The sequence below is a fragment of the Eublepharis macularius genome, chromosome 2 (genome assembly GCF_028583425.1).
Source record: "Eublepharis macularius isolate TG4126 chromosome 2, MPM_Emac_v1.0, whole genome shotgun sequence".
NCBI classification, from domain to species: domain Eukaryota; kingdom Metazoa; phylum Chordata; class Lepidosauria; order Squamata; family Eublepharidae; genus Eublepharis; species Eublepharis macularius.
Window position 1 is genome coordinate 206,892,676 of NC_072791.1, and position 23,075 is coordinate 206,915,750.

Sequence of the window (23,075 nt, forward strand, 5' to 3'; positions counted from 1 at the left end):
GTATGCCAGGACCTAAAGAAGTAGCAAAATGAAGCCAGACTCCTGTGTGTTCACTGCTACAGGCTAATCCAGCTACCCGTTTTGGATTATCATCTTGAAAGAGTATAAAAGGAGCCAGCATATTACTTAGCTTTAATATAAGAAGGGCCATACTGAGTACACGTCTCCTGAAAATTCCTCTGTGCTGATCTCTGTCTAAAACAATTGTTCATTGCCATTTTCATTTACCTTTGGTGCCAGCCTGGAAAGTCGGGCTGTAAACTTTTTCTCGATCGGGCAGGTGACATCTTTGATGAATACAGTTTGCCATGAAGTGCAGTATACTTTTTCATTCTTATTTATCACCTTTATGTGTTTCTCTTTTCTTTTCTTCCTCATCACTGCCTAGATCTATCAAGTTCAAAAGGTAGGGTATTCTAAGCTTCTGTGTGATTGCATGCCTTTTGTTCTTTTGCATCAGGAGGCTTGGTAGCATGTGGCAAACCTGCTTGATGGTACTTTGAAATCTTTAAGGCACTCCCAGTTCTTTCTAAACCATCAAAAATTACTGGTAGCTTAACACAAACCAAGAGTATGCTTGATCTGCTTATCATTCAAAAATCATCGTCCCCCTTGGTTAGTTTCGTACTATTGCAAAATCAGAAATGAAGAGAAACATCCCTTGAGGAAGAAGCAAAATTTCAGGTAAGGGTTTGCTCTTAACAGTCACTCCTTTTGAATGCCGTATCCTGGTTTATCCCTGAAATTTGCAGGAATCAGCAGAGGGTTGAGTAAAGTCTCTGTGGGACTTGGGGTGTCAACGCGCCTGAGAATCTGAGAACTCTCCATCTGGAGGTATTCTTAGTCAAATACTTTAAAAGGCAGTGATGCCTGGGGAAGCAAGAAGGGAAGGAGCATTAGTCGCTCTGCCTCTGGGGTGGGGTGAAGTAAGACCACAGAAGAGGAGGAAGATGTGGCCACTGTCTTACCTAACCGCATTATAGAGCCATTCCTGTAAATAGCACCGGTTGCAGACTTCTGTTTTGTAATCTCTTGTCCTAACCAACTAGTACAGTGTGTAGAATAAACATTTCCAACAATATGCTAGCCGTGAGAAAGTGCTCCCTAGACTGTATATAGTGCAAAGAAGACAACTGGTAAACTTGCTGCCATCCTTTTAATTTGGATATTAAAAACCACAGAGGATTCTGAAAGACCGACTTTGTGCTTGGATGACTTTTTTTTTGCACGTTTTCACTAGATGACTGGTGAATGCATCTTAAAAATGTCAGAATGGCAGAGCGAGCAAATGTTTCTGAAATGCTGTGCTTGCTGTGTGCACTTTCTTGTTTTGCTTTCATTTTAGGCTGTGTACAGGCAATAACTTTTCAGAGACTTGTAAAGGGTATAGTTGAGCTGTCACTGTCTGCAGTATGTTGTCTGTCCCACTTGGTTTCAGACCAAACCAGCTTTGCTGGTTTTTGTAGTTCTTCAGTCAGTACCAGGAAAAAACTGAAAGCCACTCCCAGCAGCGCATATACATTGCGGCAGTTGTTTTTACAGTTGTCACAGGGATGTATTGGATGGTGTTCAGGATGTCACCTCTCTGCCTGCTTCCCCCTCCCCAACCAAATCAGAATATGTTTTAAAGATCTGATAATTCTCTTGTCCATGTGAGCAGCAGTACTCATGTGGATCTTTAAAAAAGAAAACTAGTGCAAATCTGCCTGCCCTACCATTTTAAGAACACCTTTAAAAATAAGAGATCTACTCCCTCCCCCTGCAATAATGTCCAGCACATTTGAGAGCAATTTATCACTGTTAACCTAGTGGTCAGCCCTGACCTGGATTGCCCAGGTGAGCCTGATCTTGTCAAATCTCAGAAACTAAGCAGAGTTGGCCTTGGTTAGTAATTGGATGGGAGACCTCCATCGAAGACCAGGGTTGCAGAGCCAGGCAACGGCAAACCCCCTCTGTTAGTCTCTTGCCATGAAAACTCCACCAGGGGTCGCCACAAGTCAGCTATGACTTGAGGGCACCACACGCACAATCTGCTGATCTAATCTGGTTCCTTGCTCCAGAAGTAGCATCACAAGTCCCATATCCACAGTAGTACCTGTTTATTCATCTTCATGGTATCCCTGCAAATATTGCAGATGCAGATAATGTGTGCTGGCTATATACAGTATGGTAAAAAACAGAGAAAAGGTGTTCATGCTGATACTAGAAAATGAAGACAGAAGCTCCTATCAGCCTATTAAAAAGAACAAGATGTCTTTTTTCAGAGCCAGATTGTTATACACAAGAAAGCAATTATAGAAAATTTTAACCTGTTCTTTTGAAACAATCTTGCTTTGAGTGACTTTTGGTTTGGTGGGTGCTTCAAAACAGTCTAAATTAGATCAGCCTGAGGCAAGAGAGATATTTCTTTAGGAAATCATAATGAAACATAATATTTATGCTGTTACAAACAAATTGATTAATTTATTCAGAGGTCTTGCTTAATGATCTGAAGGCCAGAGACTTAAGTAAAACTCCCCAAACAAAAATGTGTCCAAAAAGAAGAAAAAGACGGGCAAAACTCAACAGAAGAAAACAGATTAGGTTGGGGTGGGGGGAGGAAAAACTGCAAAATGATTAAAATATCTATAAGTATAAATGTAACGAAGCTCCCCTCCCCTCATACAAAGAACATCCCTCCCCATCATATAAAAAAGTCTAATGTGCGCCTTACAAGCACTACATATAGGCATCATATACAGTAGTAACAATGTACTACAAAGGTCTGAATTAATATGCCTTGCATAAATACAAACACTCGAAAATTGTAAAAAAATTGCCAAAACGTGTATCATAAAAGAACCAAAATGGCTCCCTTATAGTAATGGCTAGAAACTTGTTTAGTGACCCATACAAAAACAATGTAGAGAAGCTGTTCCCATTTCAAGGAGGGTGATATATGGAGCAAAATGGAAACTTTTTGGTTAAACAAACGTGCAAGAATTCTTCAATCAGGAAAACCTGCCCTGACTTACTGGGAAACTTGACCATTGGGAAACTTGACAATTGTGAAAAATCCTTAAGTCTGAAGTTACTGCGTTACATGAGCAACAAGCAGATTGCATCCTCATAGATAACCAGCAGCTTGGACTGTGGCAAGAACATACGCAAAAGACATTATACTTCCTGCAATGGAGTCGTATTTTACAATATACTATAGATATGACATTATATTCAAATTAAACCAATTGTCAGTCAAGCTTGAATGATGAACTTGGGTCCAAATGGGGGCATAAGGGTCAGGAGAACAGTAACAGGAACCAGTAAAGTCCCAGCTTACAAGCATTGGCTTTCTACAATATTCTGATAAGAAGACAGAGTTTTTCCAATTCATAATGAACTGGATAGCTGTGATAAGCACCGCTGCAGCTATTAGTGTAATGGGAGGAGCCATAAGCAAACAAAATATCTGTATAGATGATGTTTCTCATTGTACACACAAAGAAGCCAGTTTCTGCATACAGTCAGATTTGCTGCAACTGTGATTTCCAGGTATAACAGGTGTTCTCCAACTACACATCTGTGTGATTAGCCTTTATATCCCAAACAGCCCACATTCGCAGAATAGCCTTTGGAAACCTTGTAGAGAACCACTTCCGCTTTTTCAGCTTCTTACTCTTAACTGTAGAGCTGCTCACCCAGATTTTAAAATCCCTGGAAGAAAAGCCCCTTATCGTCTCCCCAAATCCAGTAGCACTATAAACATCAATTCAAGCCATTACCTGCAGTTCAACCATTGGGATTTTTGATTCGGTCATTGGTACTCCCTCCATGACTGGTGGAGAGCCACCTCTTACCATCAACCAAAAGAGCCGCATTCACTTCCGTCCCTGCACCTCCGGGAAGCTTGCAGCTTACCAGGTCCTCTGGCAGCTACAGTTTCAAGGTCGGATCCACTTGCCAACCACAAGCACCACCCTGGCAAGGGCCTTGCCCACTTTCTGGAAACATGGGGCAGGTGCCCCATTGAATGACAGTGCTCAGAAGTCGCACAGGCAGCATGTCAGAGAGCTACATGTGGCCCTGAGCCACTGAGTGAGTATCACTGGGCTAGGTGATGAGATGCTCCCACTGGATTGGAAGAGATAAAGGAATATATTGAGAGTTCAGAAGTCAGCACGCAGAGGCGATCAGGCAACCTCCTTAAATTCACTAGTGGGCTTTTTAAGCCACAGAAGATTCTGTCACTATTAGCATGTCCATTGTCTTCATACAAAAACTGTGCACCCATTTATGTCCAGCCAAATAAGTTTTGTACAGTTTGTATTTCCTTCTGAGCCCAAGCATCCCTTTTTGTTTCCAAGCTCAGAAATATGTTCTGCATTGCTGCACCTGGCCAGAAAACTACAACAATTAAAATGATTATTTGAGGTTAATATGGTAGGCAATTTTATTGACATACACATTGCAAAAACCAGCTTCGTTATGGGTTCCATTATGGACATTGTTCTTTCATCTTTTAAGATTTCTTTAAAAAAACATTTCATAGATTGTGATTAGAATAATAGTAAAGTGGTGAGCATACTTTGATTAAAATTGCTGCTGTCTTGGAAAAAAGAGCACCATGTTCGATTTTTTTGTGTGACAAATATTTCGTTCTTAAAACGAATCTTATTCCAAACATTCATAGATACTTTGGCGCATGTTATTTGAACAATACCACATTGTTTATTGGAGGTTTTTGCTGTCTGAATAGCTTTTTATACTCTTTGAGTCTCAGTGAAAAAGATGAGCTAAAAATGAAAATAATAATAATACTGCCTACGGTCTCCCCCATTATCCATTTTTCCTTGTACCTATCAAAAGCATTAGGCCCAAGGAGAACTGGTCCCCTGGCCTGACCTGACTTTGGTAGGACAAACAGCTCCCTGGAAAGTTCTCAGTGTTTTGAGTCTCTGATGGTTACTGTCACCACAACTTCATAGGGGATATTTGTCCCTTTTAAAACTCATCTGTAGCCTATGAAAAAGTTGATACAGTACACACTCTAACCATTCAGTTCATGTTGCTTTTTTGTTGTTGTTGCTTGGTGTGTAATAAGTTACCCCTGTACCAAGGTTTTTTTTTTTTTAAAGGCATGCCTACACTGATAGAGATCACTCTTGTCAATTCCCCTCTCACTTTGTTGCTAGATCACTACTATTTACTGAAATGCTTCTTACTAAGTCTAGTCATGTTTGCTTAGTTATTTACAGCATATATGTTAAAGCTGTTCTGGCTCTAGTAATATTTCTCTTTGTCTTTTCTACTACCTTGGTTGGAAGGAAAGTGAGTATTAATGACAGTAGACCTGAGCTGCCTGACATCATTTTCAGATTAAATTCAGCTTTGAGGGACCAGATATCATTGCTGTGTACACTTGTGCTATACCTAAATCAGGTTGAGCTGGGCTACAAGTTTGCACTAGAGGCTTCTTACAACCATTCCAAAGGCAAGCATTTTCTGAATTGGGGGGAAAGCTCCAGTGTGTGGGCATGCCTTAAAACTTGTTCTTCTGTACTTTTCACTCTGAGTCCATTTCTTCTCCCTCTTCCACCTGTAGAAATATTGTGGTCTGGATGCAAAGTTTGGTGACATCGAGCAATGGATGGTAGGCTTTGTCTAAAAAATATTATTTAAAAAGCTTGGGGAATTTGTTCTTCAAACTGAATAGCATAGCCGTTCTCTCTGTTTGAAGATGTGCATCTCCACAAATATCCACATACTATTGTATGGATATTTTTAATTGAATCTGATAGAAATCACCCATCTTCTTTTTTAAACCAAAAGGAGTCTCTTAGAATGCTATACAGTATTGTTGACTAATTTGGTTTTAATGGAATAGGATTCATTTTGAGGCGTTTGTCAGAAGCATCAGTTAGGCCGTCTAGAAACACAGTCTGGGTGGTGGTAGTGTCTGTTTATTGGAGACTGCACGTTTAAATTCATAATTCAATTAAAGACCACTGTATGATGGTGAAACCTAATAAAATCTCAAAATGTATGTATGAGTGGTATTATTTCAAGATGCTTTGCACAAAGTTATGTTGTTGGCTTTCTAGTGTAGCTCATTAAATCAGTGTTTTGTCGTTTAAAAATGTAGTACTGAAAAGGTTTACATATGTCAAACTAAATATACCTTACATAAACAAAATACTAGAATACTGGATATATTCCGACTATTCCAAGGTAATCTATGCCTTATTTACTTGCTTCATTTGTACCCTGCCTTTCACCCCAGTGCGGACCAACAGCAACTTACATAATTCTCCCCTCTTTTATCCTCACAACAACCCAGACTGAGAGTAGTCAGGGACACCCAATAAACGTCCATTTGAATCTGGGTCTCCCAGATCCTACTCTGGTACTTAAAAGGTACTCTCAGAAAATAAACATTTCTAGCAGTCCCTTCATACATGTTCACTTCCTTTTCTTTCAGACCTTTAAACATTTTTGTCTATACATATTTTATTTGTTATTTCAATCCCCCTTTCTGAGTACTCGCGTCCCGAAGTGCGTTACATCAGTAAAGAGTGACAAGCTCTGCTCTCAAGCCTACAGTGACTGAGCACGCAAGGGAAGGAGGTGAAAGGAAAATCATTTTGACACAGGCTGTTCTTACGTGGATGAAAGCGATGGAACTATCCTGTGGCCTTTCTGGCTGCGAGCAAACGCTAGATTGTCCTTTCTTTTCTTTTCTGCAGTCCCAGGGCAACTGGAGCTGGGTTTGTTCAGACATTCAGGCACAGGGGCAGGGAGGAAGTTTCCAAGACATAATAGTTCTCACCTTAAGCCCTGCATGTGCGAGTGGATGTCAGATGTTCTCATTTTACCACCTTTTTTGCTGTTGCTGTCACTTTGGGCTGCAAAGCAGGCAGTCAGCAGTTCCCATTTACCACCACAGCAGAAGAAAATTTTTAAAATGGCCGTTGGTTTTACCGTAGAGTTTCCAATGACTCTTGGAGAGGACTGAAGTCACCAGCAATGGCCCTAATATGTCTCCACTCCCTCCCTGACTCCCACTGGTTGCCTGGCAGCCCTACTACCATCAGAGACGCCGCCTGTAGTTACCATATGTAATCCTAGATGCATTGTCATATGTATGAAAATGGAAGGAATGAGGCATGAGGAATTCTTTAGGCATACAATTGTTGTAGAGAATGGCCTTGAGTTTTCTGGAAGGAATTCATTCTGAATAAAAATAGTACACGATCAAATCCAGAGTGCCATAACCTAGCCTCTAGGCTGCTTTCTGGCTTTTTGTTGTCATTTCCCCCCCCCACATCCCTATATCTTTCCTCCTTTCTGTGGGGAGATAGCAGGGCAGACTGTATAAGTTGTACTGGTCTCTGTTACTTCTATAGATGGCAAAGAATTAGCACAGGAAGTGTACGCTGTCTACTTGGGGATCAGAGCACTGAAACACACTTCCTAGTCCCTGAAATTATAGTGCTTTAAATGTGTGTTTACAAAATTCCTTATCTTACAGCTTCTCAACAAAGAAGAATGTACATGTCTTTGGGAAGGGAATAACAAACATAATCATATGATCTCATATGCACCCAAGACTACTGAAGCAAGGCCAATGTTGAGGTTCAGATATTCAGTATCAATTGCTACCTGCTCTTACTAACCTTTGAACACCTTTTTCCATCATAAATTTCAGTCTTGCTAAATCCATGTGTGTTCTCAGCTCTAAAACTTAGTTTTAAAGTTACATGATAGTGTTTCCTTACTGACTACATCTATCTTTCTGTCCTCCCTCCTGCCTTGGTAGGAAGACACTGAGCGTTACAACCGTAAATCTAGAAGATATGCCTCGGTTAGTACTGTTTACACATTGTACTTGGAATGTTAATTTAAAATAATGATGAAATTCTTTCGTGGGAATCTGGGGAAACACTACACATTTACCAAAAGCAAAATCCTGCATTATTTTTTGTAAAGTTAAGGAATCAAGGGGAGGCTTTGGGAACACTTGCTTCTTCAACTGCCTTGCAAAGATTCCCTCTGCCATTCATCCATCGGCCTTAACCATAATTAACCATGCACTGATCTTAACCATGCTGTATATTAATAATAATTTTCTCATAACCCAGAAATTATAGCCAGTTTCAGACTCTGGTTTCAAAAAAGAAATTACAGGTATGGACTGATCAAACGCAATGGTTTTTTGCATATTCAAAGTGATAAATGATAGTTGAAAGTGGGAGAATTTGTGCAAGGGAGGAAGCGTGATGTCCAGAAAGCAGAGCGCCTTAGTTGCTCACAATACTGTGAAATGCGGGATAAAGTGAGATGCTCATAAAGACTGTGATACAAGAATAAATCTTGATATATTTCACTTTTGAATGTATTGTTTCTGACTGTGTGTGTGTTTTTCTTGCAGTGTACACAAAGTATTCAGCAGTAATTTGTGGGCTAGTTTGCAGTTTTCCTTTGTATTTTATCTTTAAAATGTCTCTGTAGATTTTCTGGATATACTGACTCACAATATAAAGTTTGCCTGCTTTTAAAAAGTCTTTGGTGTCCTCTTTGCTTTCTTCTTTGTAGGTTTCAGATGAAGATGAGCGCATGTCAGTGGGTAGCCGTGGAAGCCTAAGGGTTAGTAAGAAGTAATTACATGTGCATAACCGTTTCTGCCGTTACATAGATTGATCACCCCCACCACCTAGGGGTTGGGTGTGAGGTTTTTTGCCTCTGTCCCTCGTGGTAGTTTGAAAATTGATTTCTTCTTCCGATTGCTTTGCAGGATTTCCTGGTTGATTGTGAGGTTCTTATCAGTGAGAACCACGCATTAACACCAGTCAGTATTCTTGGGTTAAGGAGGCCTGCCAGATCTCCTACGTATTTAATGCTGTTGCTCAGACGTATCTTCTGTCAATTTTGTGGGGCTTGTAAGCCAGGCCCTTATCTCGATTCTATCGACCTAGCTACAGTGGTCCATGCTACCTTATCTTCCACATTGGAATACTGTAATGCACTCTGTGTGGGGCTGCCTTTGTAGACACATTCTTAGCTCCAATGCAAGACTCCTCTCTGGGGAGATAACACAGATAACTCAGTACTGCATTGACTGTGCTGGGTACAAGTCTGTTTCCAGCCCCAATTTAATGTGCCAGTCCTAAATTTTAAAGCCCTTCTCAGCCTAGGGCCCTCTTACTTAGTGAATTGCATCACCTTGTATACTTCTCTGTGCCATTTACGTTCTGCAGACAGCCTTCTCCTTAACATGCCCTTTCTTAGGACTGTCCATAGGGCTACAGAGAGGTCCAATGCCTTTGCTGTTGTGGGCCCAGTCCTCTGGAGTGGCTCAGCAGAGGCTGCCTTCTGAGGTTGTCAACTGCCCTGTCTCTTTGATAGAGGCTTAATGGGATGTTATTTATCAGGTGATGCTATTTATTACTTCCACGCCGTGGAAAGTTTCAACTGCCTATTTCCACACATCCAGCCTCTATGAAAGGAAAAGGTTTTTTTTTTCTCCAGGCCTGTTGGCAGCTGTAGTACCTTCGCTTCCTATTTTAGGAAGGCATGTAAGGCAGTCCTATTCCAGAAAGCATTTGCTGGAGGGTAGATTATTTCAGCAGATTTGGTTGTGCTTGTTTTACTTCTATGTGTTTTCAAGTGCTTTTAAATTTGTAACTTTTGTATTTTAATTTGTGCTTTGATTTTATTAATTGTACTGTTGTTTTGTGCATCCTCACAACCTGGTTGCTGCATTGTTCACTGCTTTGAGTCTGAAAAGAGAAGGCAGGATAGAAATGTTTTAAATTAGTTAATCAACTCACTGTTTCATATAGAATTGTGTTATCAAAAGCAGTCATTCTTTGGAAATATTGAAATATCCTGTATTTTGCAACTTACAGCATCGTTGTTTTCATATGTCAAATGCTGCCTTTCTTTGCTTTTATATTTAAGAAACTTAGTGCAAAGGATAACTGATAAAGTATTATCAGATTAATTTATAAACAGAAAATTGTCTTTGATAAGTATTAAATGCTTTGGGAGCTCAGGAGGGTATTTACTTTCCTGGTTTAGCTTAGAACTCTTACATTGTAAAGAATGCTTGACATATACCATCTGAGTTTTTGTTTCGTTTAACAAAATTATCCAGTTGTCTGGGTTATTTGTTCCAAAACCCTAATCTTTTACCCAGTGTAATGGATCGTGAAGGTCACAGTGAGGGTGTTACCGTTTCATACAGCTTGTAGGAGAAACAACAGCCAAGCATGTATATTAGTATCCACTCTGACTGCCCTACCTTGTAAGCCATTTCACATTTAAGGGAGAACTGCTTCTGAGCCCACATTCAGTCTGAGAATTAGCAAAGTCCAGTCACTGAAACCACAGCAGATAAGAATTGCAAATAAAGAGAAGGAACAACAAGCTGTACGAGCATTTTAAAGCAAAGAGACCCATTTTGAGGCAGGAAGACACTGACATTTGCCTGCATGCTACTGGTGAAGATGCTTTTCTGTCTGCTGAGTAAATCTGTTAGGGCCAGAGTAGAAGGGTAGGCAGACCATCTATCAGTGCTCCTCAGAAACGCTGTGGTGAGGAAGTTTTTCCTCCTGTTGATTGCCTTTTTAGGCAAAGGAATTTGCTGCACTGTTCCTTTAAGAGTGTTGTAGCTCTAGGCCTGGAGCTCATTTTACTTTTGTGTGAGCTTGACATTGTTCTGTGCTTCAGAGCAATTGCAGCTGTCATTTGGGGGTCCCTTTCTGCCCTAACATTTTCTCAGTCCAAAAGAGTGCCTCCTGCCACTACAAAACCAGCCCCTCCTTTGGGGCTCTCTAGCAGATAAGAACTGTTATCTGAAAATGTGAACTGTACTCTATGAACTCTTAACACCAAAAATGTGTTAGTCTCTAAGATACCAGAGAACTCCTTGGAAAGCTCGTGAGTTCTCTTAACTTTTGTGATAAATTATTTGGGATAGCAGTTTAAACTTAAAATTCCACGTATGCTTGTAACATCAAATATAATAATTTATAATAAGTATAATACTATGCAGTACATTATAATATATAATAAGGTAAACATTATGTAGTATATATATTTTGAACACATACAAAACCTGAAAGGTAAAGAAGTTGTAAATTAGCCCAGATTTCTTCACATTTGGCTCCCCCCCACAAAAAATGTATATGCATTTGACTTTGTGTAAAAATTGTATATTTTCTAACAAAAAAGATAGCAAGCACTAAAGCCAGTGTTTAAGCATTATTTTCCTTTTATTAATACAGTTAGTATATGTATGTATGAGTGTGCTTTCGAGTCACAACTGACTAAGAATGACCCTAGCAAGGGGCTTTCCAAGCAAGCAGGGCCGGCTCCAGCGTCGCTGGCACCTGAGGCAGCTTAATGGCTGTCTCTGTGTGCGCGCACAAGCGTGCCGTGCTGCGTGATGACTTCACTGCGTATGACATCATTACACAGGGCTGGTGCGCATGCGGGGGGCCTTCCAGCCCTCCCATTCAGTTGCTCTGCGGGCCAGGCGCAGCCAGCAGCCAGCTGCACCTGGCCCGCAAAGCAACTGAATGGGAGGCTGCCTCCTCAGCTGCCCCACACTGCCGCCACCAGCATGGAGTCCTGCCTGGCGGCGGCAGCAGCAGCAGCAGCATCAGCAGCTGCTCCATGGCGCGCACCCCTGCCCCCGGGCCAGCGCCCCTCCGACACCTTAGTGCCCTGAGGCGGCTGCTGGGCCAGCCTAAATGGGCGGGCCGGCCCTGCAAGCAAGTGAGGCACAGAGGTGGTTTGTCATTGCCTTCTGCTGCAGAGCATCCCCAGTTTTCCTCAGTGGTCACCCATCCAATTATTGGCCAGGACCTACCCTGCTTGGCTTCTGAGATCTGACAAGATCAGGCTCTACCATGCCATTTTCCTGTAATAACTATAAGGTGCCATTAGTCTAGGAATTATCTTACCTTACAGGTAAATATTATGGTGGGTTTGAATTTTGCAGCTGGCTTGTAGAAAATAAAAGTTGACTGTCAAGCCTAGCCACAATTTGTGGGTGCTTGTTGATCTCATATACAAATAGGTCACTTGGACACATTTTGTTGAACCTGGCTTGAATCCTATTCGGAAGCACTTTCCTATGGCATTGTGGTGATTCTGTGCACCTCCCCACACTGCTGACAAATTGTCTCCAGCAGCAGCCTTACCAGGTATTACCAAAGATAGTACCAAAGCCTTTAGACACTGAAACAGGTATTTTTCTTCGGCCTTTCAAACACTTTCTCTAAAACTAAAAAACCAGAAATGCTTATATCCCCTGCTTTTTTACATTGCTTATTTACTTCATTTCTACTGCCATTCACTGCAGTGGAGACCCAAAGTGACTTAATATTGTTCTCCTCTTCTCCATTTTATCCTCACAACAACCTTGTGAGGTAGGTTAGACTGAGTGTGTGTAACTGGCCCAAGGTCACCCAGCAGGCTTCCATGGCAGAGTTGGGATTTGAACCTGGATATCCCAGATCCTAGCCTGACACTTTAACCACTATACAACAACTTTAAGTGAAACAATTTTAGTGCTCCTTGGCTATTGAGGATAAATCCTACTTGGTCAGGTCAGTTATATTTAGCAATTAAATATTTTAGTCTGTTTGCTTGAATTAATGTTAAAATTGTCTAATCATAATTCAAGAGATGTATAGGATGATGAGAACTAAGCTTTGGTTCTCTTTCCCAAGCTTTGAACTCACTATTAATTTGCAGGGGAGGGCAGACTTAATGTTTCTGGGAAATCTCCTAGTCACAAAAAGGTGGCTTAGGAGTTGGAGCCAGTCACAAACTGGCAGCCTGGATAAAAATTAGGGCGTTCCAGAGCAGGTCTGCAGTGCTCCCAGGGGAAGCTGTTTCTCTGCTGTTTTCCCAAAGCAGATTGCCACTCGAATTTGTAATTTGACCTACAAAGGAAAATATATAGTTTTCTATGTTTTCCCTGGAAGAGGTAAAGAGGTAAATAACAACTTTGATTCTGGGGGAAAGAGTCAATACCGTGCTCTGCTCCAGTCCAGAGCAAATGTGTGTTTTTGGACAGGTGGTGGAGGAGGAGAAACAGCAAAGGATGCTGGTGCTACGTTTCCCCATTCAGAGCAAAGGTGCATGGATTCACACAAAAAAGAAAAAAACCCATAAAATTTCAAAGTTAACTTGTTGGGGCCAGGCATTTTATTTATTTTTTCATTCTAGTGCATGGTATTTCTTGGCAGGTAATAGAAGACTCCCTTAATTTTATGTCCTCGTTTGATAATTTAGGAATATTCTTGCCCGGTGTCCGGGGTCTGAGACACAACCCCCAGCCTCTCCGGGAGAAAGCAAGGGGAGGCAGCCGGGAGGTGGCTGTCCTGCCACCCCAGCCAGGGCCAGAGCCTGCCCACCCCAGGGGAAAGGGGCAAAGGGCCAAAGCCCCAGAGGGCTAGAGGGGGCAGGGAGAGGCCAGCTAGTCCCACCCTCCAGGGGGAGGATAGGGGGCTGAGCAGAACAGAGGGAGAAGGCAAAGGCAGGAAGAATAGGGACCCAGCAGCAGCCCAAACAGAGCCCTTACCAGCCAAGGAGGAGAAGCAGCCACAGCAGCTCAGAGCCACGCCCCAGCCTCCACCTCAGCTTGAAGACAGCAACCTGGCTCAGGAGAGGCTCAGAACCAAGCCCCTCCAGGTGGGGCTGCTGAAGGCATTCTGTGAGAAGAGCTGGGCAGCCAGCCAAGGGGCCACAGCTGGGCCTACCTTCAGTAATCAGCTCAGCCAGAGAGGCCTGGCAGCCAGCCAACATGATGCAGCTGTTGCTGATCCAGGCAGCCCAGCCAGCTACCCCAGCTGCAGCAGCTTGAGACAGCCCAGGCCAATGCGGGGAGGCCAAGGAGGGGTGTGGCCTAGCAGGCAGGACCTGCAAGGAGGGCGGGACGGTGAGAGAAGGCCCTATAAAAGCTGGCTGGGAAGAGCTCTGGGGTAGTGGGTGTGATTAAGGAGTGATGGTGTGGAGTGAGAGCAGAGCAGTGTGAGAGCGGAGGCTTGGAGGAGAGTTCTTGGAGGAGGAGATGACAGAGGGTGAAGGGGGTGAGCAGGCCAGGTTGAACAGGCCAGCAAGTGGACTGAGAGGGAGTCTTGGTGGTGTATACCGCCCCTCCTTCCACGGAGCAGGATCCTGCAGCATCCCTGGCACCCCTCTGATGTCAGGGCCGGCCCAGCTGGTGCCCTGCCCAACGGCAGCAAGCCCTGACACCCGATATTTTGCCTAAAGTGTCTTTGGTCCTGACAGATATAATTTTGGTAACATTTAGCAACCCCTGTACAATCTGTTCTGCGTTTGCTGTCAGGAAGTCATACTTCATCTTTAATAGCATGTATAGTTAGATTTCTTTTCTCCTTTAGAATGCTGTAACATTTTCTCTGCCTTTTCCCCAATTTCAAAAAAATTGTTACGCATGTTTCTTTGAATTCTCAATCAGTCCATCACTTTTAGTTTCTCTCTTTTTTCAGTTGTAGGAGAAGATCTGTAGGAGGAGATCTGCTGGGCTTCTAAAATATCTATCTTTGCTGAGCATTCCAGTCTTGCTTGTTCTGCCTATGCAGATAATGTTGATGAACTAATTATAATTAGAGATTGGCACGAACAGCAATACGAACAAAAAAAAAGCCACGAACAGCCCAGTCCACTGTTCGCAAGCAAGCTGTTCGTGAAGCCTCGTTCGCGGTGAACATGTGTTCGTTCCAGCCCTTTTCATGGTGTTCGTCAGCCGTTCATAAAGTCAGACAGTCTGGCAACTTTCAATCAATCCCCCTGGCAACATAGGCATGGACTGTCTGAACTCTGTCTGAATTCCTTCTGGCTTTCCTTCTGGCTTGTAACCGCTCAAAGTAGCTTCCAGTAGACAGTCCAGTTTTTGCCACTGTGAAAAGAAAATGACATGAAAGGGGGAGACCCATGGATCATGCCTTTCCTGGGGTGCACTCTCTCTAAAACTTGGGGGGGTCTTCAGAGGACAGTGAGGACTATATCCCCTGCAAATTTGGTGGGTATTGGACATTGGGAAGGTCCCATGGACTCTCCTTTCTCCAGCTCAAGTTCAGCTAAGTCCCAAGGGGGGCGTTCTGGCTCCCACAAACCTCCAACTACGAACATGTTGGTGAACATGTCATGTCTGTTGATGTTCGTGAATCCCTGTTCGTGCATGGCAACAAACAACAAACATCGTGTTTGTTTGTTTTTTCCTGTTCGTGCCCATCTCTAATTATAATCCCTCTGATGTATGATATCCCGTCCTCCATACAATGATATCAGAGATTGTTATTCAGTCTCCAATTTGGCATGCCTACTTTAGAAATTGTCTGTGACAAATAAAAAGGAAAATGATATGCCTAAAGTATATTTCCCATTTTACACTTTGACACAAATTTACACAACTGAGAAGAAATTAAAAACCAATCTGTTCTAGAATATGCTACAGTTGGTAAAGTCCTCCCTGGAGTCTCTTGGCAGAGGTCCCCACTAGAGGGCTGATATCCTTCTGAAGTCTTCCTTACAGTGATGGCCACTGTGGGTGGGGGGCATGGCTGTAGGTGGCAGTCTTGAACAAATATGCTCCCACAAGAGAGGTAGCCCCATTGGTTGTCCAGGTCAACGCTGTCCCTCCTGCCTTTATATCTCCCCTTTGAAGAGGGGTAGAAAGACATATCTGTGCAGTGCAGGAGGAATAATAGTGGGTCTCTGTTCTCAGTGACAGGGGTAACTTCCTTTACCATTGTTTCCAATTTTAAGACATCTTGATAGTTGTTTCTCTCCTTTTCGCTGGAAGGAGAAACTAACAGCTTTGGATTGTAGAGAAGGGAAATCAGCTGGGATTCTGAAGCTGACTCAGAACTGGGAATTAGAAGCCAACTCATCAGCTGGGAGTCAGCATCTTACAGCTGCAAGAAGTTGTAAATACACACAAACACATTGTGAACAGCTGAACAGCCGGTCAGTTAACTGGCGAAGAAAGAGTGAGTCATACTGGTAGAGTAGCTACATATGAGTACATATGAGTAGCTGCATATTCCTACATATGAGTAGCTCTACATATGAATTAATTTGCCACTGGATATGAGCAGGCTATCCTTCCTTCCATTCAATTCCTTAGAAAGATGACAGTTGTTTTTAAGCTAAAGTAGGTGCAAGATATTTTGGCAGACTTCTCCTGACATGTTTCTCTTCGCTTCTCAAGTAATTAATTTGTTGTTTATTCTGGCAATAGACCCGTTGGGATTAGTTCTGACTCCTGAATATAAGCATGCTAGAAAAAGCTGTCTCTACTTGAAACAAGGTCTTTTACTTTTAACTTTCTTCATGAAAGCATGTGTGGGTGTATTAAACATCCCAATATTCTGGTTTAACCTTCCCACTTAAAGGAGTGTCCGGAACAGTGGAGGCCGCCCATTTCCTTACAGGTTGAATTTTTGTCTCAGGGCCAGGAACATAGAGACAGCTCAGTGCCTAGGACTAAGCAAAACTACTGTTTCAGAAGCAACCTGGTAAGTGCAGAGGGTGCTTAGTTTGATTAGTGAATTAAAGCCCACATGATTTTGGCTTCAATCATTTATGTTAACCAATAGATGAATGTTATTTGCTTTAAATGTTGATGCCCCCTCCTTTTTGCCGTAGTGTGTCAGAAATGCCTCTTTTAATTAAGCATGCATTTGAGAGGGTGTGATAAGGAAAGAAACTATAGATGCTTCCTCCACCGAAAGCTGAATTACCCAGAGCTGCTGAGAAGAAGAGGGCTACAGGGATAAAATTCCAAGGGTCCCAATCTCCTTGTGGACTCATGGAACTGAGCAAGCCTCGTCATTTGTTTGTATGTCTGGGTGGTGGGAGCAGAGGGGGCTCTGGTGGCTGCTGGCAGCCCAGCCTTCTAGAGTACGGTGCTTAATGGGAGACAGATCGAGAGTGCAACCCTCAGCAAGTCTGCTCAGAGCCCTACTGAAGTCTCTTCAGCAGGGCTTGCTCCGGGGAAGGTCTTCTTAGGATTGCATAGGATTTTTTTTTTACGTAGGAATGCAGTGAGTGTTCAAAATATATCAACCTTGAATTACAAAATTGATGCATGCCTCATAGTTTATCAAAGAGAGGGGAAGTCACTCACTTTGCTGGTAATGTTTCTTATATTTTGTATTCATCGTAAGTAACGTTTTTCCAATACAACTTCAGTTTTCCCTGAGATAAATTTCTACAAGGGATTCTGTTCTCTGAAGGATGCTGGATCGGCATCTCTTAAAGTTCAGCTTCACCATGTGTTGTTGATGCTTGGGCTAGATGATGTTTGAGATTCCTTCCAGTCCCGTGAAGCTAAATCCCATGTGTATTATACTCAGAAATAATTCTCATTATCTTTAGTAGTGCTTACTCTTCAAGATACATGTGAAGAATTGCATTCTTACAGAGAAATCCTAAGAAGAGTTACTCCAGTCTGCTCATTGTTTTCAGTGGGCTTAGACTGGAGTAAGTCGTTTTAGGATTGCACTGTTAGTTCATCAAGTCATATATCTTTTATGTAAGTACTGATTTTGAATAAACGGGTTATTTCCCACTTTGTTTTCAAAACATACCTTATGTAGGCTTCCTGCTATTCTAGTCTTCATTGCAGTGGTTTTCCTTCCAAATTCTAGCCTTCTTCCCATTATAGAAATCAAGACCGTCACTTCTCCTTCCTGTCTGTTTTCGTTAAACACTCTAATTCCATCTGAGCATATTCATTTGTTAATGTTAGAGGCTTTAACAAATGAGTAGTTCCATGTTCCTGGATCCCCAGAAGCAGCATTGATTGGCATTTTGGATTGCAGCAGGAGGGGAAGGCTGTGCACTGTGCTAATAGAAATCCTTCATCTGACGAATCTGACAAAGAGAACTGTGGTTCTCGAAAGCTTATGCAACAGTAAAGTTGGTTAGTCTTAAAGGTGCTACTGGACTCTTTTCTATTTTGCTACTACAGACTAGCATGGCTAACTCCTTTGTTGTATTTGCATGCAGGAAATATTGTGCGTCCAGCCCAGAATTCTGTTTGTATGGAAATGCTTGTGTTTTTGCTTTGGTTTGTTTTACATAGTTATTTTCATAAGCATTTGCCTTAATGAGGGGTGTCTTCTGTGATTTGTATTCTCACTCCTGTTGCATTCTACTGGGCTCTGGTTCATAGCTAGATATGTGTGTCCTAATACACAGTAACATAGATTTACCGTACTCAGAATTGTTCTGTTTGCTTATGAAGCAGCTTCTTAACACGTTGACACGCTGTCTTGCAGGTGTTGTCCACGTTTCTTTCTTTGCCAGTATGATGGCTGATTGAAATAGGGATAACCGTAGTTCCATTTCTCTGTCCCCAGCATAATTGCTGTGAAACCCGTGTCATGTGATTAATTACTACAGCTCAGTTCTGTTTTGTTATTGCAGTGGTATCCTCCCTTCCTGTAGGAATATGCCTTAGCCGGTTATATTGCTGGTTGACTGCTTGAATTTGGATTATTATTATTTTTTAGCATTTTAGAAATAGCTTGCACCATAATTAGTTCTCCAGGGTACCTTACATCACAGCAGGGCTTGACAAATCCTGGTTGCCATGGCACCTAGAAATTTCATTGTGGATCCTAGCACTTTCACAATGATTTTAATGTACGTACCTCAGCAATTCTTGGTGGAATTTCAAAGGGTTGGGGCCAACCAGTTTCTCCACTGGGTTTCTCTCCCCTCCCTCTCTGTCATTTGCTTCAAGACGCTGAATTGTCAGTAGAACTGAGTTGCTGGGGGTGAGGGGTTGGAAGAAACTCGTGCCTCTCAAAAGATTCCTCCTTATCCCCCCCAAACTTGTTCTTAGACTTTGGGGCTATAGTACCTGCCATGACCCCAGAATTTATGTACTACCCCCCCCCCCAAATCCTCTTGAAGCCTGGGGTCACCAGGAAGGGAGAGCTGCTGTAGCATAGTGGTTAAGTGGTTGGACTGTGAATCAGCACTCTGCTGGTTTGACTCTCACTACTGCCATGAGCTCTGCAGGTGGCCTTGGGTAAGCAACTCCTCTCAGCCCCAGCTTCTCAGCTGTATTGTGGGGATAACAATAATACTAACTTTGTTCGCTGTTCTGAATGGGCACTAATCTGTTAGAAGAATGGTATATAAGCACGTTGTTATTATTAGATGTGGGTAGCTTGACCAAGAAGCCGAATGGATTTGGAATGCTCTCCATGTTTAGGATTCTCTGTTCTTCCCTGAGTCTCAAGGCCTTTTCCCAAACCAACAGGCAGTAACCCTTCTCTTCCCATTTCTATAGCTTGTTATAGAGCCAAGTCTCTAAAAGCTCAATATAGTTCAGTTACCCAATCCTGTAACATTTTGCCCCACTGCTTTTTATGGCTAGCATCTGGAGATATTGAAACCTATCATCATTCTCCTCCTCCTGATAGTGGAATCCAGTTGTCTCTGTGCTCCCTCAATATAAGTATAGGTTTATTTCCTGGGTGACCAAATGGGGTTTATAATTGTTTTCACACATCTCTGTGTATTTTATTTGAAGGCAACTGCCCCCCACCCTCAACACAAAGGGTACCTTGCAATACCTAAGGGGTTGGCAAAACCCAGTTGCCATGGTACCTGGAATTTCCTTGTGGCATCTGATGCTTTCAGCAATGATTTTACTGTATGTATCTCAGCAGTCTCAGCACAGCAGCCATTACATTGGTGGAAAAGGAAGAAGTTCCCCTTTGACCACCAAAGGGGCTATGCTTAGGATCATGGAAATTCATGGGGGGGGGGGGGAAACCATGTGGGAGGAGTGGAATAACTTAAATTGGGCAAAAAAGCTGGTTACATCAGCACTAAAATTTATCTACTGTTTCCCATCAGAAGTTTTTGTTGTTTTGTCCAAGAACTTCATGAATTTCTTGTCATTGCTTTTTTATGTGTGTACTTAACTTTACACAATTATGTGGTGGTAGAGGAATTCATTTATTAACCAGTAGCTTTCTATAGTGGCTTCAATGGCCAAATAAACAGAGATTTCTAAAACAATAATGGAATTATGAGAAATTGGGGAGAAGGCTAGGGTTAAAGGTAAGCTTTTTGCTGTGGTGAGGAAACCAGGGTTGCCTTTATATTTAGGTATATAATTTTGTCATAGCTTTAATACAATTATGACAAACTGAGAAGAGTTTAAGATCAAATTTTGTGGTAGCAGTAATTAGAAGGAAAAGTTTGTGCCTGTTTATTTTCCCAAGCAGGAAATCAGTAAATGTTCCCAAGCAATAACACCTCAGCAGACAGTAACATCCTGTACTTTAGAATTAGGTCAAATAAAGGAAAGCCAGCAACAGTTATTCATTGACACAAATAGCCTATTCACAGTTTTCCAAAGATACAGCGGGTAAGATCTAGACTAAATTTTCCATCAGCAAAATGGAACTTGCCTACCTTCCCATTACAGCGCGTTTTATCTTCACAAAATGGAACTCCTGAGGGATGGGAAACCCCAAGAAATGACATTTAGGGGTCTGCAGTGAGACAGGGGAAATCAGAGACAAGGGAAATCAGAGAACACTGCACCCCTTCCATTAGTGGAAAACATAGTCTGGATTCAACCCAGTGGCAAAAGAAATTGCAGGGGCTCCTTGAGTCTGAGGAGATAAGGCAGGTCAGAAATGTTTTAAGTAAATAAATAAAAAGAAAGCAAATTGGACAGCTCCTCTACACATTTCTTTAGTTTAAGGATTCAGTTTGTCTGGAAATAAGCAGCTGTGTCTCTAGACCTGAGGTGTGGGTCACACCTCAGTCAGTCAACCTTTATCCACTGTTCTAGGCTGGAGAAGTTCTGTGGAAAACTCCAAGCAATTAATTGTGAATGTTCTGAACAGTATATCCCTGACTTGACATTCCCTTTGACCTAGCAATTCTGGGAGCACATTTCATGGATCTATTCAAGGATCCTTGCCTGGACCTTATTTGCTTTATCTATATAAACAACATCAGGCATGTCCGCCACCAGTTCCATGGTGGATTGGTACAGTGCACGAAGTGGAAGCCTATCATGGACTTGTATTCTTGTTCTAATTTGACAAGCGTAAGGCCACCCTAGACTTTACCTCGTCCATTTTGCACCTATTTGCTTTATCAAGAAAGACACCCCCTCAGAAAGTTGCCTCTCTAGCCCGAGGAGGGAATATCACAACATCCTGCCTACCAAGTCCAGCAGATACTAACATTATTCATGATAATGAAGGTTCATTCAATACATTCTTCACTTCTTTCCCAAATCCATGCATTCAATCTGACATGTACTTTCTTTGCTAGGATGGGGATGGAAATATAGTGGGCTGATGGGACATGGTGAGCCCTCTTCCTCAACAAGAAGAAAGCCAGCCTTCATTTTTATCATTTTTGGTTTTGGTGTAGGGGGAATCATTTGCATTATGTTCTGAGCCCTTCCTTGTGCTGACCTCCGTTTTTATTTTTTAAGTAAATGAGAGTGGCAAGTTGATGTTCATAGCTTTTTAATCATTATTTTCTTGCTCAGTAAAGTTCGTAACATTAAATGTACTTGTCTCTTCATTGAATGAATTGAAATCGGTGGGGTTATTATGCTTTGGGGGTCACTTGATGAGACTCCCTGCACATGTGCAAACGCTCTCAGTTTATAGTTTGTGTTTGTGGAAGCAAAGAACCCCATTGTGAAGTGTGAAACGCTGTTGGAGAACAGGTTCTCAAGTGTATAGTAGCTGTTGTGGGCATCTGCACTGGTAAGAGATAGAGGTTGGGTGTGTTTGGATGGGATAATGCTGCCAATTGTAGAATGATAGTCTAGGGAAGGAAACTACTGTAATGCAGTCTACATAGGTCTCCCCTCAAAATCAGTTCGGACACTCCATTTGATGCAGAGCATCACAGCGTATTCATTATGAGGAGCTAGGGGGAGTACACATATTACTCCCATTCTGTAGTCATTCCATTGTCAGTTATCAGGCTCAATTCAAGGTACCGGCTATGATATACATAGCCCTTTCATGGCCTTGGTCCTTCATATCTGCAGGAACCGCCCCCCCCCCCCAATACTCTGCCTTGACAGCTTCGCTCATATGAGCAGGGCTTTCTGTAGGTGCCCACCTGCAAATGGGCAAAACCAACAACTTCCTGTACATATTCATTTTATGTTGTATTGTGAGTTAACTGAGCTTACCTAAATACCAATTAACATCGCTTTTACTTATTTCTATTTATTGGGTGGAGGGCTTTAATCTTTATGCTGCCCAAATTTTCTGCTGTTCTCCTTTCAAAACATTTCAGAACTTGTAAACATGTAAACAAAAATGCCATTGTAGACTAGATCCCAGGGAAAAAGCCACAAATACTCAGGGCACCTAGCAACACTCTTGACCCAAAATTCTGATGTACTTTGTTCTCTCATTTCGATTCTGCATGCATTCTGGCCAGCTTTCCAGTTTGTATCAGTAATTTTCAAGTTTCCAGTCTTGTCTAGCCTGCTGTTTGTGCTATATTGTAGAAAATGCTACAGCTATTTGTTTAATTCTTATTTATTTATTGTATTTTTTTCTTCAGCACCTTGCTGAAATTTAAGTCTCTATGTCTACAAATTTTGTTCTGTTTTTTAAATTATAGACATATTTGTATGATGAGAGCCGTGGGTACAGTGTCGTTGGGCTGGCCCTCTTGATGATTTACGTTTAAGAGTAGTGTTCTTTGCAATAGTAGTTTATATATGTGTGGTTGGATAAAAATTTTCTGTAAAGACCGCTTTTTGTGTCCATCAGGTGTTGTGTGACTATGTAGTAAAGGCTTCCTGTTTAGAATTTGAATGCTGGTTTTTGTATAACAAAGGATATCCACAATGTATTGTCTTTTCTAGTGCCTTATTATAAATAAAATTACATTACATGAAATTCAGATTCAGGGAAGATAAATTCTCCCCCCTCCCTTCTGTTTTACTAAACAGTGCGTCTGCAAGTGTAAAGCGTTTTAGTGGACCAAGTTTTATTAATGATTGGACAGCCAGATTTTTTTTCATTGTGGGACTT

The 23,075-nt window shown here is 42.0% G+C and overlaps 1 protein-coding gene across 11 annotated transcripts in view; it reads left to right on the forward strand.

Annotated features, from left to right (window-relative positions):
• Nucleotides 1-23,075, forward strand: part of LRRFIP1 (LRR binding FLII interacting protein 1) — a 98,001-nt gene that overhangs the window by 21,879 nt on the left and 53,047 nt on the right. For 6 of the 11 annotated variants that reach the window (XM_054970271.1, XM_054970272.1, XM_054970265.1 and 3 more), the window contains exons 3-6: nt 389-406; nt 5,582-5,629; nt 7,796-7,840; nt 8,572-8,622. The exons of 2 other annotated variants lie outside the window; for them this stretch is intronic. In XM_054970271.1, coding sequence (XP_054826246.1) covers nt 389-406; nt 5,582-5,629; nt 7,796-7,840; nt 8,572-8,622 — 162 coding nt within the window. The remainder of the gene's footprint in view (nt 1-388; nt 407-5,581; nt 5,630-7,795; nt 7,841-8,571; nt 8,623-23,075) is intronic. 3 more of the 11 variants (XM_054970267.1, XM_054970269.1, XM_054970266.1) reach the window with 2 other exon arrangements.